The sequence below is a fragment of the Mobula birostris genome, chromosome 5 (genome assembly GCF_030028105.1).
Source record: "Mobula birostris isolate sMobBir1 chromosome 5, sMobBir1.hap1, whole genome shotgun sequence".
Classification (NCBI taxonomy): domain Eukaryota; kingdom Metazoa; phylum Chordata; class Chondrichthyes; order Myliobatiformes; family Myliobatidae; genus Mobula; species Mobula birostris.
This window is the reverse complement of record NC_092374.1, coordinates 184,715,495-184,734,195: the sequence shown is the minus strand read 5'-3', so window position 1 is coordinate 184,734,195 and position 18,701 is coordinate 184,715,495. Positions and strand designations below refer to the sequence as shown.

At 42.6% G+C, this 18,701-nt stretch overlaps 1 protein-coding gene across 4 annotated transcripts in view; it reads right to left on the bottom strand.

The window, feature by feature from the left end:
- LOC140198118 (uncharacterized) overlaps positions 1 to 18,701 on the bottom strand; it is a 144,778-nt gene that overhangs the window by 85,503 nt on the left and 40,574 nt on the right. For all 4 annotated transcript variants that reach the window (XM_072259047.1, XM_072259049.1, XM_072259050.1 and 1 more), the window contains exon 8: positions 7,341 to 7,454. In XM_072259047.1, coding sequence (XP_072115148.1) covers positions 7,341 to 7,454 — 114 coding nt within the window. The remainder of the gene's footprint in view (positions 1 to 7,340; positions 7,455 to 18,701) is intronic.

The following is an 18,701-nucleotide window of genomic DNA, read 5'->3' as shown; positions in this document are numbered from 1 at the left end:
AACCAGGTACAACTTGTGGAGGGCTATTTCAAGAGCTAAGAAACAATTCCAAGTGAGGTCGGAAGCGACACCAGATGCACGTCAACTCTGACAGGGTTTGCAGGCCATTACTTCCTACAAAGCGAAACCTAACATCATGAAAGGCTTCACTTCCAGACGAGCTCACGCCTTTTATGATCACTTTGAAAGGGAGAATAAAACTACAGCTATGGTGACCCCTACAGCACCTGGTGACCCTGTGATCTCTGGCTTTGAAGCTGATGTCAGGCTGTCTTTCAAGAGGGTGAACCCTCGCAAGGCAGCAGGCCCTGATGAGTACCCGGTAAAGCTCTGAAAAACTGTGCCAACCAAATGGCAGGGTTGTACTGTTCAAAGACATTTTCAGTCTCTAATTACTACAGCTGGAAGTTTCCACCTGTCCCAAAAGGGCAACAATTATACAAGTGCCCAGGAAGAGTAGAGTGAGCTGCCTTAACAACCGTCATCCAGTAGTGCTCATATCAGTGGGGAGGAAGTGATTTGAGAAGTTGGTCATGGCTAGAAGCAACTCTTGCCTCAGCAAGGACCTGGACCCACGGCAATTTGCCTATCACCACAATATGTCGATGGCGGACGTGATGATATTGGCTCTCCATGTGGCCTTGCATCACCCAGACAAAACAAATACCTATGTCAGGTTGCTGTTTATTGACTGTAGCTCTGCATTTCACACCATCATTCCTACAGTCCTGATCGAAAAACGACTGAACCTGGGCCTTTGTTCCTCCTTCTGCAACTGGATCCTCGACTTCCTAACCAGAATAACATATCCACCTTACTGACAATCAATACTGGCACACCTCAGGGATGTGGGCTTAGTCCATTGTTCTACTCTCTCTACACCTATGACTGTGTGGCTTGACACAGCTCAAATGCCAACTATAAATTTCCAGGTGATACAACCATTGCTTGCAGAATCTCAAATGGTGATGAGAGTGTGAACTGGAGACAGATATAACAGCTAGTCGAGTGGTGTCGCAGCAACAACCTCATGCTCAACCTCAGTAAGACCAAAGTGCTGATTGTGGACTTCAGAAAGAGTACAAAGAGGGAAGACAAACCAATCATCATAAAGGGATCAGAAATGGAGAGAGTAAACAATTTCAATAGACAATAGGTGCTAGAGTAGGCCATTCAGCCCTTCGAGCCAGCACCACCATTCACTGTGATCATGTCTGATCATCCACAATCAGCACCCTGTTCCTGCCTTCTCCCCATATCCCTTCACTCCGCTATCTTTAAGAGCTCTATCTAACTCTTTCTTGAAAAAATCCAGAGAATTGGCCTCCACTGCCTTCTGAGGCAGAGCATTCCACAGCTCTGTGTGAAAAAGTTTTTCCTCAACTCCGTTCTAAATTGTCTACCCCTTGTTCTTAAACTTTGGCATCTGGTTCTGGACTCCCCCAACATCGGGAACCTGTTTCCTGCTTCTAGCGTGTCCAATCCCTTAATAATCTTATATGTTTCAATCAGATCCCCTCTCATCCATTTTTTCATCAAATTTCAAGTTCCTGGATGTAATGTCTCAGGACCTAACCTGATCCCAACATATCGATGCAGCTATAAAGAAAGCAAGACAGTGGCTATATTTCATCAGGAGTTTGGGGAGATTCAGTATGTCACCTAAAACACTCAAAAATTTCTACAGATGTACCATGGAGAGCATTCTATCTGGCTACATCACCATCTGGTATGGTGGGGCGGGGGGGGGGGTCTACTGCACAGGATCGAAGTCAGCTGCAGAGAGTTGTTAAATTAGTCATCTCCATCTTGGGTACTAGCCTCCCTATTATCCAAGACATCTTCAAGGAGCAATGCCTCAAAAGGTGGTATCCATTGTTAAGGGCCCCCACCACCCAGGACATGCCCTCTTCTCATTGTTACCATCAGGAGGGAGATACAGAAGCCTGAAGGCACATACTCAATGATTCAGGAACAGCTTCTTCCCCTCTGCCATCTGATTGCTGAATGGACATTGAACCCAGGAACACTACTTTTTATTTCTGTTTTTGCACTACTTATTTAATTTAACTATTTAATATACATGTATATATTTACTGTAATTTATGGTTTATTTCTACATTTATCATGTATTGCATTGCACTGCTGCTGCAAAGTTAACAAATTTCACAACATATGCCGGTGATATTAAACCTGATTCTGATTCTTCTCATCAAGGAGGTGGAACAGGAGCCTGTAGACACACTTATAACTTTTCAAGAACTTTTCTTCCCATCTGCCATCAGGTTTCTGATGGACAATGAACCCATGAACACTCCTCAGTATTTTCTCCCTCTCTTTTTGCACTAATTTATTTTTAAAATGTACTTATTGTAATTTAAACCATAAACCATAGAAACTACAGCACAGAAACAGGCCTTTTGGCCCTTCTTGGCTGTGCCGAACCATTTTCTGCCTAGTCCCACTGACCTGCACATGGGCCATATCCCTCCATACACCTCCCATCCATGTGTCTGTCCAATTTATTCTTAAATGTTAAAAAAGAACCCGCATTTACCACCTCGTCTGGCAGCTCATTCCATACTCCCACCACTCTCTGTGTGAAGAAGCCCCCCACCAATGTTCCCTTTAAACTTTTCCCCCCTCACCCTTAACCCATGTCCTCTGGTTTTTTTCTCCCCTTGCCTCAGTGGAAAAAGCCTGCTTGCATTCACTCTATCCATACCGATCATAATTTTATATACCTCTATCAAATCTTCCCTCATTCTTCTACGCTCCAGGGAATAAAGTCCTAACCTATTCAACCTTTCTCTGTAACTAAGTTTCTCAAGTCCTGGCAACATCCTTGTAAACCTTCTCTGCACTCTTTCATAGAAACATAGAAACATAGAAAATAGGTGCAGGAGTAGGCATTCGGCCCTTCGAGCCTGCACCGCCATTTATTATGATCATGGCTGATCATTCAACCTTATTTATATCCTTCCTGTAATTTGGTGACCAAAACTGAACACAATACTCCAGATTCGGCCTCACCAATGCCTTATACAACCTCATCATAACATTCCAGCTCTTATACTCAATACTTTGATTAATAAAGGCCAATGTACCAAAAGTTCTCTTTTCGACCCTATCTACCTGTGACGCCACTTTTAGGGAACTTTGTATCTGTATTCCCAGATCTCTCTGTTCCACTGCACTCCTCAGTGCCTTACCATTAACCCTGTATGTTCTACGTTGGTTTGTCCTTCTAAAGTGCAATACCTCACACTTGTCAGTATTAAACTCCATCTGCCATTTTTCAGCCCATTTTTCCAGCTGGTCCAAATCCCTCTGCAGGCTCTGAAAACCTTCCTCACTGTCTACTAAACCTCCAATCTTTGTATCATCAGCTCCACTACACCTCCAATTTTTGTATCATTTATTGTTTTTATTACGGTATTGAATGTACTGCTGCTGTAAAACAACAGATTTAATGACACATGCCAGAGATATTAAACCTGATTCTTGTTCTGATTCTGACATTGAACCACAACACGTCTGTCAGTTCAATTTCATCCACTGCACATTATTTCTTCACAGAATCTCAATAAACTGGTCAAACACTATTTCATTTTCACAAATATGTTGATATTGCCTGATTTAAACAGCTTCTGAAATTTACGTTCTGATACGTTGTTTCCTCCCATCTACTTCTGCACTTTTTGAATAAAGTTACATTGGTTATTTCCCAGTTCAACGAATTCTTCCCTAATTATTTTCCTTGGAAAACTACAAGTGTGGAATGTCTTGACCCATTTGCTTTTTGATCACAGGATGAAGTCCATCAGGCTGTAACTCCTAAAATGTGCTGAGGACCTATCTGCTATCTAATATTGAATGAGCTAGAGTTTCCTATAACTGATCAGGCAGGTCATCAGCTCTTTCATCCTGCTGCCCTCCTCAATATGATCACGACTGATCCAATTCTAGCTTCAGCTGTGTTTTCCTACCTGCACAGGTTACCTTTCATGCCATTGACTATCTAAAGTCAGTGTACCAGTGTTTTAAAAATATTTAAAGATTTGGCTAGACTCATGGTGTTCAGGAGATAGAATTGTCTCATTTATCTTACTAGGATGCTCCTTAGATTGACCTTTATCTCCAACAAAATGAAACATTCTCTCCATATCCAGCCTGCAAAGATCCCTCAAGATAATAGACAATAGGTGCAGGAGTAGGCCATTCAGCCCTTCGAGCCAGTATCGCCATTCACTGTGATCATGGCTGATCATCCACAATCAGTACCCCATTCCTGCCTTCTCCCCATATTCCTTGACTCCGCTATCATTAAGAGCTCTATCTAACTCTTTCTTGAAAGCATCCAGAGATCTTATATGCTTCAGTGTAGTCATCCTCAAAGTTCTAAACACTAGTAAGTGTACACTCAGTATCCACTTTATCAGGTACAGCTGCTCATTAATGCAAATATCTAATCAGCTAATCATGTGGCAGAAACTCAATGCATAAAAGCATGCAGACATGGTCAAGAGGTTCATTTGTTGCTCAGACAAAACATCAGAATGGGGAAGAAATATGATCCAAGTGACTTCCACCATGAAATGGTTGTTGGTACCAGACCGGTTGATTTGAATATCTTAGAAACTGCTAATCTTCTGGGATTTTCACGTACAATATTCTCTAGATTTTACAGAGAATAGTGCAAAAAAAACAAACATCCAGTGAGCGATAGCTCTGTGAGCAAAATCGCCTTGTTAGTGAGGTTTGGTCAGAGGAGAATGGCCAGACCAGTTCAAGCTGCAGATATTTGACAGTAACTCAAAATTCAAAACCATGCATTTAACAGTAGTATGCAGAAGAGCCTCTCTGATCGCATAAAATGTCAACCCTTGAAGTGGATGGCATACAGCAGCAGAAGACCACAAGCATACACTCAGTGACCACTTTATTAGGTACAGGATATTTTAGGTTTACAAGTATTTTAGATCAGAGGTTTTAGTCTACTAAACCTCTTTGGAGCTTCCCCAAATGCATTATCGTCATTCCATATTTAAGGAGACTAATATTACTCAGTGAAAGTGGTAACTAGTGTCATAAATAACCTCCCTATGTTTTATTAAATTCTTTAGCTATAGAGAATAACATTCCATTAGCTTTCCTAATTACTTGCAGTACAAACCTTTTGTGAATCATGGACTACAACATCTATACTTCTCTTCATCTCATAGCTCTGCAACATTTGACCATTTAAATAATATGTTCCACTTTATCTTAGCAGTACCACTATTACAGTGCCAGTGGCCCGGATTCAATCCCGCTGCTGGCTGAAAGGAGTTTGTACGTTTTCCCCGTGACTGCATGGGTTTGCTCCAGGTCCTCCAGTTTCCTCCCACATTCCAAAGATGGTCAGGCTAGTAGATTGTTTACGTGGGTATAACTGGGTGTGGCATGGTCTCATTGGGCTTGAAGTCCTTTATTATTGTGCTGAATCTCTAAATAAAATGAACATATTTCATATTTCTCATATTGTACTCTACCTGCCCACTTGCTCAACTTATCTCTATCCCTCTAAGGCTCCTTATGTCCTTCTCAGAACTTACATTCCTATTATAGTTCTCCAAGAAGAGTACCAAGATCTGAAAATCAAAAAACTCAACATGCTGAACATCTAAAACATGTAGAGAAAAAGAAAGAAAATGCCAGAAATACTCAGCAGGTCAGGCTGCAACTTCAGGAAGTAAAGCACAGTTAACCTTTCAGATCAAAGATATTTCATCGGAACTGGAGCAAAAGGAACTTTTTAAGCTGCTGGGAGGGAGAAAACAGAAGAATGTCATGATAGGATAAAATGGGAGAGACCATGTAATAAGCTATAAACTTGCTTATCTGGTCAGTGAGTGATTTAGAGCAATCAGAAAGTGATAACACAGACCAAAGAACACACAGAAGCTTATGTTTGGTCTCAATGTGACAGTATAGAAGGCCACAGACCAAGGGGTCAGAATGGTTGTGGAGTGCACCAGGGAACAGGAAGTACAGGACTGTCCCTGCGGATTGAAACTAACAAATTAGTCAAACATGGTTTCCTTCTCAAAAAAATCAGGTTGACTTTGCCATCTTTTTTCAATGTCCTGATATATCATCTTTAATAATGGTTACTAACATTTTCCTTATGACAGACAATGATCTGTAATCTCCTGGATTCTATTTCATGCACTCTTTGAATAAAACTATTCTATTTGCCATTTTCCAATCTAATGGAACCTTCCTTGAATTGAGAGAATTTTGGAAAATTAGAACTAATGCCTGAACTCTGTCATCAATCTTTTAAGACTGCAGGATGAGGTTCATCTAGTCACTGACACTTATCATACCACAGCTCCAATAGTTTACTCAGGCGTTCCCTGATGTTTATAATTTTCCCTGGTTTGCAAGCTTACACTGGTTCTCACTCAGACAACAGCTCAATGTTAAAACACTTATCTGTGCTTTCGGAACCTGACCTCTGGAAGATGCATTTTCTCCTACCTCAGCTCAAAGCTTTGAATTCTCACCTGAACCTCTCAATCCTTCACTCCTCTAAAATCTACCTGATCCATTATTGCTTCCTGTGGCCAGCTGACAAAATACATTTTATAATTTGCTCTTGAAGCTGCCTGAAATACTATTGCAAAATGCCAGCAAATGGTGCTATTGGTACCTTTCTTCGACTACCATCTGTGTGGTGAAGTTATTCTCAAAGTGAACTTAATCAGAAATCTCTGAAGTAGGATATAAGGAGGGAACAACATTTCAAATTGAGAATGGTTTATTATCCAGAAATGAACTTGTGAGTGGTAAAAACTATGGGATTTAAAGTTGCTGCAATAGAAATAAAGCTATTGCAAATATCCTAGAGAAATTGCAACATCCCAACCAGGCACGAGGGAAACCCACTACCCTTTTCCCATCTTGCTGTCATCAGGATCAAGGGGAAGCTTCCCCTCGGTCCTCAGTTCGGAACTGATTTGGTAATACTGTGAAGTTGAACACAACATGTCAAACACATACGAATTGAGACGGCCCTTCACAAGGCCTGTTTTCCCAATGAAGTCAGGTCTGAGTCAACTGCAAAATCACTCCATATGTTTTGTGTTGATGTAAAGCACCACTTCACTATTGGGCAACACTGTATGACAAGAGCACCCACAGGTCACAGGGACTGGGGAACGAGGAGTGGCATGGCAGATCTGGGACTGATAAATCAAACAAATTTTTTGCCAGTATGTTTTTCTTAAGATTAGTCACAAGTCATTTGGTGGCTGTGATTTTATACCAGGAGTAAGTTAATCAATAATAGATACCTCGTTGTGATGTCCTGTCCCCGGGAAGATACACAGATGTACTAATATACGTTACAGAGAGCAGCAGTCCTGTGGATAATGCACCGCTCGTGAAAATATCCAGTGGTGAAACTCCTGCAATTAGAAATAAATCAACAGAAGCAAACATGTATCAAGGTTCCAGAGAGTTGATCATAAAAGCTGTCAATTGTGGCAAGCAAACTGTTCCACTTATCTCCTGCAAGCCCATCACATCACTCCTGCATCAACTACATACTTTTTGAGGCAGGTTAACAAAGCATTGAATTGATATGCTGACTAAGAATAGATGATTCATGGGACTTACTCTGCCTTCCCCTCAGATCTCAAATCCAATCTTATGATATCACCCATGATATGCATTGGCTGATCCTTCTGGAATGGGAAAAGCCAGATCTTGACGAGTGCATTACAGAGCTGCTAGGAATTCAGAAGTTGATCCATGGCTTGCTCTTCCTAACATGCACACTATCATTTAAGAAGAAGAAGCTCTCATAAATTCAACAAGAAAGTTGTTGAATCTCCCACCCTCAATCAAACAGGCTCTATCATGTCAGCTATTTGTAACTGGAGCTAGCTGTCAACTCCTCACTGGTGACAATTCCTTGTTGGCTCAATTTAAAAGCATTGTCACCTAATCTGTCCCATTATTTTTGCCAGAGGGTTGCTCTGGCTGATTTCCATGATAGTCAATGATAAGTTAGAGAAGAATACAGTGCCTATAAAAAGTATTCACTCCCTTAGAAGTTTTCATGTTTTATTATTTTACAACACTGAATCACAGTGGATTTAATTTGGCTTTTTTGATCAATAGAAAAAGACTCTTTTATGTCAAAATGATAACAGAACTCTACAAAGTGATCTAAATTAATTACATATATAAAACACAAAATAATTGATTGCATAAGTATTCACCCCCTTTAATATGACACATCACATCATCACTGGTGTAGTCCATTGGTTTTGGAAGTCAAATGGAGTTGGAAGTTAAATGGAGATCACTAGTGTGCAGTCAGGTTGTTTCAAATAATTGTAGTACAAATACACCTGTATCTGGAAGGTCCAACTGTTGGTGAGTCAGTATCTTAGCAAAAACTCTACACCATGAAGACAAAAAGAACACTCCAAGCAACACCATGAAAAGGTTATTGAAAAGCACAAGTCAGGAGATGAATACAAGAAAATGTCCAAGTCACTGAATGTCAGTGAGCACAATTAGGTCAATTATCAAGAAGTGGAAATAATATGGCACAGCTGCAAATCTATCCAGAGCAGGGCATCCTGAAAAGCTGAGTGATTGTGCAACAATGGGACTAATGAGGGAGGCCACCAAGAGACCCATGACAACTCGGGAGGAGTTACAAGCTTCAGTGGCTGAGATGGGAGATACTGTGCATACAACAGCTGTTTCCTGGGGTGCCTCACCAGTTGCAGCTTTATGGGAGAGTGGCAACGAGAAAACCACTGTGGAAAAAACTCACGTAATCTCAGCTAGAGTTTGCCAGAAGGCATGTAGGAGACTCTGAAGTCGGCTGGAAGAAGGTTCTATGGCCTGATGAAACCAAAATTGAACTTTTTGGACATCAGGCTAAATGCTATATTTGGCATAAAACAAACACGGCACATCAACAAAAACACACCATCCCTACTGTTCAAGCATGGTGGTAGCTGCATCATGCTGTGATAATGCTTCATTGCAGCAGAGCCTGGAAGGCTTGTGAAGGCAGAGGGTAAAATGAATGCAGCAAAACACAGGGAAATCCTGCTGCAATCTGCAAGAGAACTGCAACTTGGGAGAAGATTTGTTTTCCAGCAAGACCATTACCCCATGAATAAAACCAAAGCTACACAGGAATGGCTTAGAAACAACAAAGTTAATGTTCTGGAGTGGCCAAGTCAGAGTCCAGACCTCAATCCAATTGAGAATTTGTAGATGGACTTGAAAAGGGCTGTTCAGTTATGATCCCCATGCATCTGGCAGAGCTTGAGCAGTTTTGTAAAGAAGAATGGGGAAAAATTGCAGTGTCCAAATGTGTAAATCTGATAGAGACCATCCACACAGACTTGAGAGAGGTCTGGAGGGGAATGAGGACCATCACTGGGTTCCGGCAAACTAGCAACAGAGGAGCTGAAGGCAGTGTGGACAGGGCCAAAGAACTTAACCTGTTCTTTAACAGATTTGACGTTGTGGCCCCTGCCCATCCCCCACATGAGTCATCTGTTGTCGTCCCCCAACCAACACATATTCCACTCTACCCTCCTACCCCTCCTTACAGTCCCCCACCCTGCTCTCATGACTATACCCCTTCCCCACACGAAACCACCACGGTGGGTTTCACAGCTGAACAGGTGAGAAGACAGCTGAAACGTCTCAACCCAAGCAAGGCTGCAGGACCAGATGGTGTCAGTACCAGGGTGCTCAAAGCCTGTGCCTCTCAGCTATGTGGAGTACTTCGCCATGTATTCAACCTGAGCCTGAGGATCCAGAGGGTTCCTGTGCTGTGGAAGACGTCCTGCCTCGTTCCTGTCCCGAAGACGCCGCACCCTAGCGGCCTCAATGACTACAGACCGGTGGCATTGACCTCCCACATCATGAAGACCCTGGAGAGACTTGTTCTGGAGCTGCTCCGGCCTATGGTCAGGCCACACTCAGATCCCCTCTAGTTTGCCTACCAGCCCCGACTAGCAGTTGAGGATGCCATCGTCTACCTGCTGAACCGTGTCTACGCCCACCTGGACAAGCCAGCGAGCACTGTGAGGGTCCTTTTTTTTTAACTTCTCCAGTGCGTTCAACACCATCCGCCCTGCTCTGCTGGGGGAGAAGCTGACAGCGATGCAGGTGGATGCTTTCCTGGTGTCATGGATTCTTGATTACCTGACTGGCAGACCACAGTACGTGTGCTTGCAACACTGTGTGTCCGACAGAGTGATCAGCAGCACTGGGGCTCCACAGGGGACTGTCTTGTCTCCCTTTCTCTTCACCATTTACACCTTGGACTTCAACTACTGCACAGAGTCTTGTTATCTCCAGAAGTTTTTGGATGACTTTGCCATAGTTGGATGCATCAGCAAGGGAGATGAGGCTGAGTACAAGGCTACGGTAGGAAACTTTGTCACATGGTGTGAGCAGAATTATCTTCAGCTTAATATGAAAAAGACTAAGGAGCTGGTGGTAGACCTGAGGAGAGCTAAGGTACCGGTGACCCCTGTTTCCATCCAGGGGGTCAGGGTGGACATGGTGGAGGATTACAAATATCTGGGGATACGAATTGACAATAAACTGGACTGGTCAAAGAACACTGAGGCTGTCTACAAGAAGGGTCAGAGCCGTCTCTATTTCCTGAGGAGACTGAGGTCCTTTAACATCTGCCGGACGATGCTGAGGATGTTCTACGAGTCTGTGGTGGCCAGTGCTATCATGTTTGCTGTTGTGTGCTGGGGCAGCAGGCTGAGGGTAGCAGACACCAACAGAATCAACAAACTCATTTATAAGGCCAGTGATGTTGTGGGGATGGAACTGGACTCTCTGACGGTGGTGTCTGAAAAGAGGATGCTGTCCAAGTTGCATGCCATCTTGGACAATGTCTCCCATCCACTACATAATGTACTGGTTGGGCACAGGAGTACATTCAGCCAGAGACTCATTCCACCGAGATGCAACACTGAGCGTCATAGGAAGTCATTCCTGCCTGTGGCCATCAAACTTTACAACTCCTCCCTTGGAAGGTCAGACACCCTGAGCCAATAGGCTGGTCCTGGACTTATTTCTTGGCATAATTTACATATCACTATTTAACTATTTATGGTTTTATTACTATTTATTATTTATGGTGCAACTGTAACGAAAACCAATTTCCCACGGGATCAATAAAGTATGACTATGACTATGACTCAAAGCTGTAATTGCTGCCAAAGTGCATCTACTAAACACTGACTTGAAGGGGGTATATACTTATGCAATCAATTATTTTGTGTTTTATATTTGTAATTAATTTAGATCACTTTGTACAGATCAACAGTTCAACACAGTTCAACAGAAAAGTACTCTATTGTGTCAAAAAAGCCAAATTAAACTACTGTGATTCAATGTTGTATAACAATAAAACAGCAAAACTTCTGGGGGGGGCGGGGGGGGAGTGGTTTATAGGCATTGTAGATGTCTCTTAATGGGAAGCCTGAGCCCCTTATGGTGAGTACTTGACCTTCATTCCTGATAAGTGTGTGGGCTGACACTGCGACTATTGTTATTACATGCAGCATGTTCCACTATTGAGCCTCAAATACTCCTTCAGCAGTGCCTTGAGACTGTGGAGACGGTAACTTGCTTTCACTCCAGTCACATGGGTTTTGAAGTGACTGGTGATGCTAATGTGGGACCTGCAGACTCTGCCGTGGGTAGTGTAGGATGTGCTTGATGGGGCAGCTCTGGGGATGGTTTGGAAATGATGCTGCACTCTTAGTCTTTATACTGGGTTTGTGTGAACTCCTCATGTCTGGACTCAAAATTCTCAAAGCCAACAAGAATGCTCCTTTGTCAGTTTGAACAGTTGACGGACAGAGATTACCAGGAACCAGGGGCAATGTTGCCTTCTTTACCCCAATGAACATTTGAATATGTCCTTGAACCTTTGCTTAAATCCACTTGCGAATCTCCAGTCACGGCACAGTTTGGAGCAGAGTGTCCGTTTCAGGAGTCTTGGAAATCCAAACACATGACGGGATTTTAAGTGTCACAAAGATCACTGTGTTACTATTAAGGGTAGACTGTAGCAGGCACCCAGGAGGATTTCTTGGGCTCCACAATGTCATAGACCGTTTCTCTCATTTTCCCTGTCTCTGCAACCATTTTTAACTTTCCCTACCTGATGCAGATTTGTTAACTTGAAGATTTAACTCTGTTTCTCCCTCCACCTAACTGCTTGATATTGCCAGCAGATTCTGCTTTATTACAGGCACATTCAACACATGAACAGAAGCAAACAACTACAACTTAGTCTCCCAAGCTTTCCAATGAAAACATAGCTGACCTGTGGAGCAATTCCAGTGATGTTTCACAAGAAGTAGAGAGTTGGACCAGCGTCATTGAGGTCCAGATATAGAAATGGCAAATCTACACCTCCACACACTTGACCTGAACACATCAGCAGAGTCATTTGTGTGGGGAAGGAAAAATCAACAGCAGCAGAATCAGTTGCTGCTGGGGTTGTCAGGGGCCCTCAGGGATGAAGATCGGTAACAGGCTGCTACAGGTGTTCAAGTTTAGAGCTGCATTGATAAAGCCATTTGCCTTGGGACAGTGCAACAGCTTCCAGGGTAAATCAGTCAAATACCCTGCAGTTACTCCGCAGAAGAATATTGCATAGGGAATGACATCACCTCACATGGAAATCCTGTCAGAATGTGAAGGTGACTGATGCCTGCAGCAGCAAGTTGAGTATCTTTAGTGGGCATTGCTACTTTTTCACTTTGGGGAGAGTGATTTCCAATCGTAAAACACTAAAACCAAACAGCAATCTATTAGTGAATTTCTTGACCCAGATTTTTCAGTCCCACTCACATAACAGGTAGTATTAGTTTCCATCTACCTTATCAGTCATGATTATTATTTTGAAAACTTCAATCATCAAAAATCAGGAGGAGAAGATGGCGACGTGACGCAGCGCGCAGCGGCCACTCCGGTGAATGATATCTGTTATCTGTCAAGTAGGGTGCCGTACACAATCCTGATTTGATGGAGACAGATGTGAGAGCATGGAGGAACATCTGGTGAAACTTCTGAAATGCCTGTTTTGCTGCCGCTGCTACTGGGTGATCCAGAATCTGCGGAGGGGAAGGCCCCGAGTTCTCGGCTTTGCTTTTTGCTTGGCAGCCGGGGTGGGTTCGAAGCGCTTGGCAGAGATGGTGCTCGGTGCTCAGTGTCAGAGGGCTGGTCTGAGGCTCGAAGTTTTTGGATGGACTCAGAGTCAGTTGCAGTCGGGTGCTTCCAATGCATCGGCAAGTTTGCGGCGCTTGGAGGTTCATGGCAGAGAGAGTTTCTCCCTTCTGCCGCTGGCGTGAGATGATGGGGCTATCGGGACTTTGAGACTTTTTTAACCATGCCCATGGTCTGCTCTTTATCAAATTATGGTATTGCTTTGCACTGTTGTAACTACATGTTATAATTATGTGGTTTTGTCAGTTTTAGTCTTGGTTTGTCCTGTGTTTCTGTGATATCTTTCTGGAAGAACATTGTATCATTTATTAATGCATGCATTTCTAAATGACAATAAACGAGGACTGAGTGTCCTCATAATCTAATCTTAATCACTTCCCATCTTCTCGCTTTGGCTAACGACCGTGTGGCTAACCACAGCTCCAGTGCTACATTCACATTTGCTGACGACACCACAGTCATTAGTCAAATTCAAGGTGGTGACGAATCAGGATATAGGAGGGAAATTGAAAATCTGGCTGAGTGATGCCACGACAGCAACCTCTTATTCAATGTCAGCAAGACCAAGGAAATGATTATTGAATTCAGGAGGAGGAAGCAGGAGGTCTATGAGCCAGTACTCATCAGGGAATCAGAGATGGAGTGCTTCAGCAACTTTAAATTCCTTGATGTTATCATTTCAGGGGACCTGCCCTGGGCCCATCACGTAAGTGTAATTATGAAGAAAGCCAGCCGTGCCTCTACTTCCTTAGGAGTTTGTGAAATTCAGCATGACATCTAAACTTCTAAGTTTCAAAGTACATTTTTAATCAAAGAATGCAGAAATTATACACCTCAAACCTTGAGATTTGTTTGCTTATAGGCAGCCACAAAACAAGAAACCTGAGAGAACCTGATTAAAGAAAAAAAATAAAAGTCCACCACCTGATGCGCAAGAAAGGGAAAAAAACACAAATCATGTGAACAATAGAAGCGAGCAACAACATTCTGAACAAATTGAGTCCTTAGATCCAAACCCTGGAGCAGCCGGAGAGGTCCAAGGCCTCGGTATCAGTTCATCATACTGGCGGATATAAAGCACAGTACCTGGGGCAATCATCATAGCCTCAGCGCCATGGAGAGAGGAGAGAACATTGTAGGACAATGAGAAAATTGGTTCTCGCTTCCTATCCAGACACCCTGTCTTTCCAGTCTATCTGAGCCGGCATTTAAATTGTCCAAACAGCGTATCATACCGCACATTAGGACCTGGACACTGCTGCAACTAAAGGCTTTGGGCCTAGACCACACCATCCAGTCACTTGTTCCAGGCCCAGATTTCTCAACCCAGCCGGAAGCCACTCTCAATTTCTCCAAATATACTCACAACTTAGAACAATCTAACCTCGCACCAGGGCCAGCTGTATGGGCATTAGAACCCCTCTGCTTCAACTTCTCCTCTCCAAGTGACTCACTCCATCTGCATAAATTGGGTAATGCACCAGCATGGCTCACACCTTGAACTTGTTTTGCCTTCCCTCATATTTTCATTGTTTTGTGGTGATAACTTACCAGAATTTACTTCAGAAAAGGTGTTAATAGTAATGTTTTAAAGTCTACAACTTTGACAAACAGATATACTCTCCATTACAGATGTGTGGTGGAGAGTATATTGACTGGCTGCATCACAATCTGGTCAAAACATCAATGCCCTTGAACGGAAAATCCTACAAAAGAATTGTGCCCAGTCCATCACAGATAAAAGTCCTCCCACCATTGAGCACATCGACATAGAGTGTGGTTGCAGGAAAGCAGCATCCATCATCAGGCGACCCCACTACCCAGGTCATGCTCTCTTCTCTGTGCTGCCATTAGGAAGAAGATATAGGAGCCTCAGGACTCACAGCACCAGGTTCAGGAGCAGTTATTACCCCTCAACCATCAGGATCTTGAATTAAAGGGAATGACTTCACTCCAATTCACTTGCCCCATCACTGAACTGTTCTCACAACCTCTAGACTCACTTTCAAGCACTCTTCACCTCATATTCTTTATATTTATTTCTTATTATCATTTCTCCCTTTTTGTTGTCTTTTGAACATTGGTTGTTTGTCTGCCCTGTTGTGGGGTCTTTCATTGATTCTATTATGGTTCTTGGATTACTGAGCATGCCTGCAAGAAAACGAATCTTAGGGTTGTATATGGTAACATACATGTATTCTGATAATAAATTTAGTTTGAACTTTGAATTTCATATCTCCCTTTAACTGTGTAAACTGTAGGTTATGCAGCCTTAGTTTCAGTAATCTCTCACAATATATTTACAACTATGTAGTTCTGTTAAGTAGTGTCACAGGTAGACAGGGTGATAAAGAAGTGGCTTGCCAAGCTGGTCTTCATCAGTCAGTGCACTGAGTACAGGAGTTGGGACATTATGATACAGGTGTACAAGATGTTGGTGAGAATGAACTTGGAGTACTGTACACAGTTCTAGTCCCCCGTTATACACCAGGCACCACTAAATTGGAGAGTCTAGAGAAGATTTTACAACTATGCTGGGCAGGGCTGGAAGGCCTTGAGTTATGGGAATGATGATGGGCAGGCTAGGACCTTATTCCTTGGAACGTAGGACACTGAGGAATGATCTTATTGAGGTGTATAAAGTCCTGAGGAGCACAGATAGGATGAACGCACTTGGTCTTTTCCCAAAAGAGCAGGAACTCTGCCCAGGAGGGGGGAGAAGATGGCGGCGCGACGACAGCACGTGCCGCCACTTCGGTGGTGATGTCTGTTATCCGTCAAGTAGGGGACTGTGCAAAATCCTGATTTGATGGAGACAGACGTGAGAACACAACAGAACATCTGGAAAACTTCTGAAATGCCTACTTTGCTACCACTGCTACTGTGTGGAAACCGGAATCTCCGGAGCTGAAGGCCCCAAAATCCTCGGCCTTGCATGTTTCAGCAACCAGGGAGAGGTCGAAGGCGCTCGGAAGGCTGTATCGGAGAGGCTGCTCGGAAGCTCAGAGTTTTCGGACGGATGGACTCAGGGTCGGCTGCTTCCAAGGTATCGGCAAGTTGACGGTGCCTGGAGGTTTATGGCAGGGAGTTTCTCCCTTTTGCTGCCCGCTATCAGGGACTCGGGAGTCAGTCGACTCAGGACTTTCAGACTTTTTTTTACTGTGCGAATGGTCTGTTCTTTATCAAATTATGGTATTGCTTTGCACTGCTGTAAGTATATGTTACAATTATGTGGTTCTGTCAGTTTTATTCTTGGTTTGTCCTGTGTTTCTGTGATATCTTTCTGGAGGAGCATTGCATCATTTCTTAATGCATGTATGCATTTCTAAATGACAATAAAAGAGGACTGAGTGTTCTCATAATCTAAACTAAATACTAGAGGGCATTGGAATTGCAATTAGAATTGGTTTATTATTGTTAAATGCACCGAGGTATGGTTTATCTTGTATACTGTTCATACAGATCAATTTGCTACCCAGAGCAAATGTTGTAGTTCAAGGTAAAACTTCTTCTTCATGTGCCTTGTGTGTTACATGCTTAGACGATCATGGCTTTTCCACATCGAACAATCCCTCGCAGTGTCAATGATATCTCGCACACTTAGATCTGTTAGTTCTTTCACAGTGTCCATATATTTTCTTCTTTGCCTTTCTCTTCCGCGTTTCGCAGGCATACGGCCTTGTAATGTAAGGCATTCTATTTCTCCCTTCCTGATGACATTGCCAAGGAATTTAAGTTTCCTCTCATTTAATGTTCTTATTAAAGATCTTTTTGTATGGGCACATTGGAGTACTGTCTCATTAGTTACCCTATCTCTATATGATATTTTCAGCATTCTTCTAAGAAGCCATATTTCTGTTGCTTCTAAGTTCCTTTGGAGTTCTGGTGTTATAGTCCATGTTTCGGAAGCATACAGCAAGATTGACCAGATGTAACATTTTAGTAGCCTAAGCCTTGTTGTCATAGAAATGTGTCTGTTGATAAAAATAGGTTTCATTTTTTGGAAGTTGGTTTTGGCAATGGTAATTCTTCTTTTTATTTCTACCTTATTTTTAGCATCTTGTGAATAAAGCTACCAAGGTAATTAAAGCTGGTCTTTTCTTCAATCTCTTGGTTACCAATGTACAATTGGCAGTTGGGAGTATCCTGCTGTTTTGATATTACCATACAAGGTAAAACAATAATAAAATAAAGTTTAACAGCTACAGATGTAACAGTGCAGTGCAACAGGTAGACAATAAGGTGCAAGATCACAGTGAGGTAGATTATCAGAAGAGTCCATCTTATTGTACTATGCTACCATTCAATAGTCTTATAAGAGTGGGGTAGAATCTGTTCTTCAGCATTCTGGCTTTTGTATCTTCTGCCAAATTGGAGAGGTGAGAAGAATGATCGTGGTTGATGGGTGGGTCTTTTAGTTTATGTGGACTGCTTTATTGAGGCAGTGGTAAGTGTAGACAGAGTGTATGGAGGGAAAGCTGATTGCTGTGATGTGCTGAGCAGTTTCTTGCAATCAGAAGAGCTGCCACACCAAGCCGTGATGTATCCAGATAGGATGTGTTTTATAGTTCATCAATAAGATTGGTAAAGATCAATGGGGAGATGCAAAAGTTCATTAGCCTCCTGAGGAATTTGGGATTGGTAAGCTTTGTTAGCCATCATGTCTATGTGGTTGGACCAGGATAGACTGGTGACATTTTGTTCTAGAAATTTGAAACTCTCAGTCCTCTGAACCGTTGATATAGGTAGGAACATGTACAACAGCACCTTTCCTGAAGGAAATGAACAGCTCTTTTGTTTTTCTGACGTTGAGGGAAAGGTTGTTTTCTAACACCACATTATGAATGTCCCTGTACTCCAACTTACTGTTATTTTATATATGGTGTTACAGCAGAATAAATATTTAAAAGTTTAAAACACAAATTAAAATGAGATGTGAAAGATTTAAAGGAGACCTGAACAGCAAACATCTTCATGCAGAGGTGGTCAGTATACAGAAAGTGTCACCATAGAAAGAGCCTGAGGCAGATAAAATAACAAGTTTTAAAATGTGCTGGGATAAGTACATGGATATGAGGGGTTTAGAAAAATATAGACCATATGTAGGGAAATTAGACTAAATTGGTGGATACCAGGGTTAGCATGGACAAGTGGGACCAAAGGTCTGCTTCCATGCTGTATTACTCTATCACTCTATGACTCGGTAGACTGAATTCAAAATTGGCTTAGCCATAGAACACAAGGGGCCATGGTAGATGGAAGCTACTCTGGAAGTCTGTGACCAGTAGTGTTCCACAATTATCAGTGTTGTTTCTGGTGTAGGCAAACAATTTAGACAAAATATAGATAGGCTCATTAGCAAGTTTACAGTCTACACAAAATTTGTAGAAAGTGAGGAGCATTGTCAAATG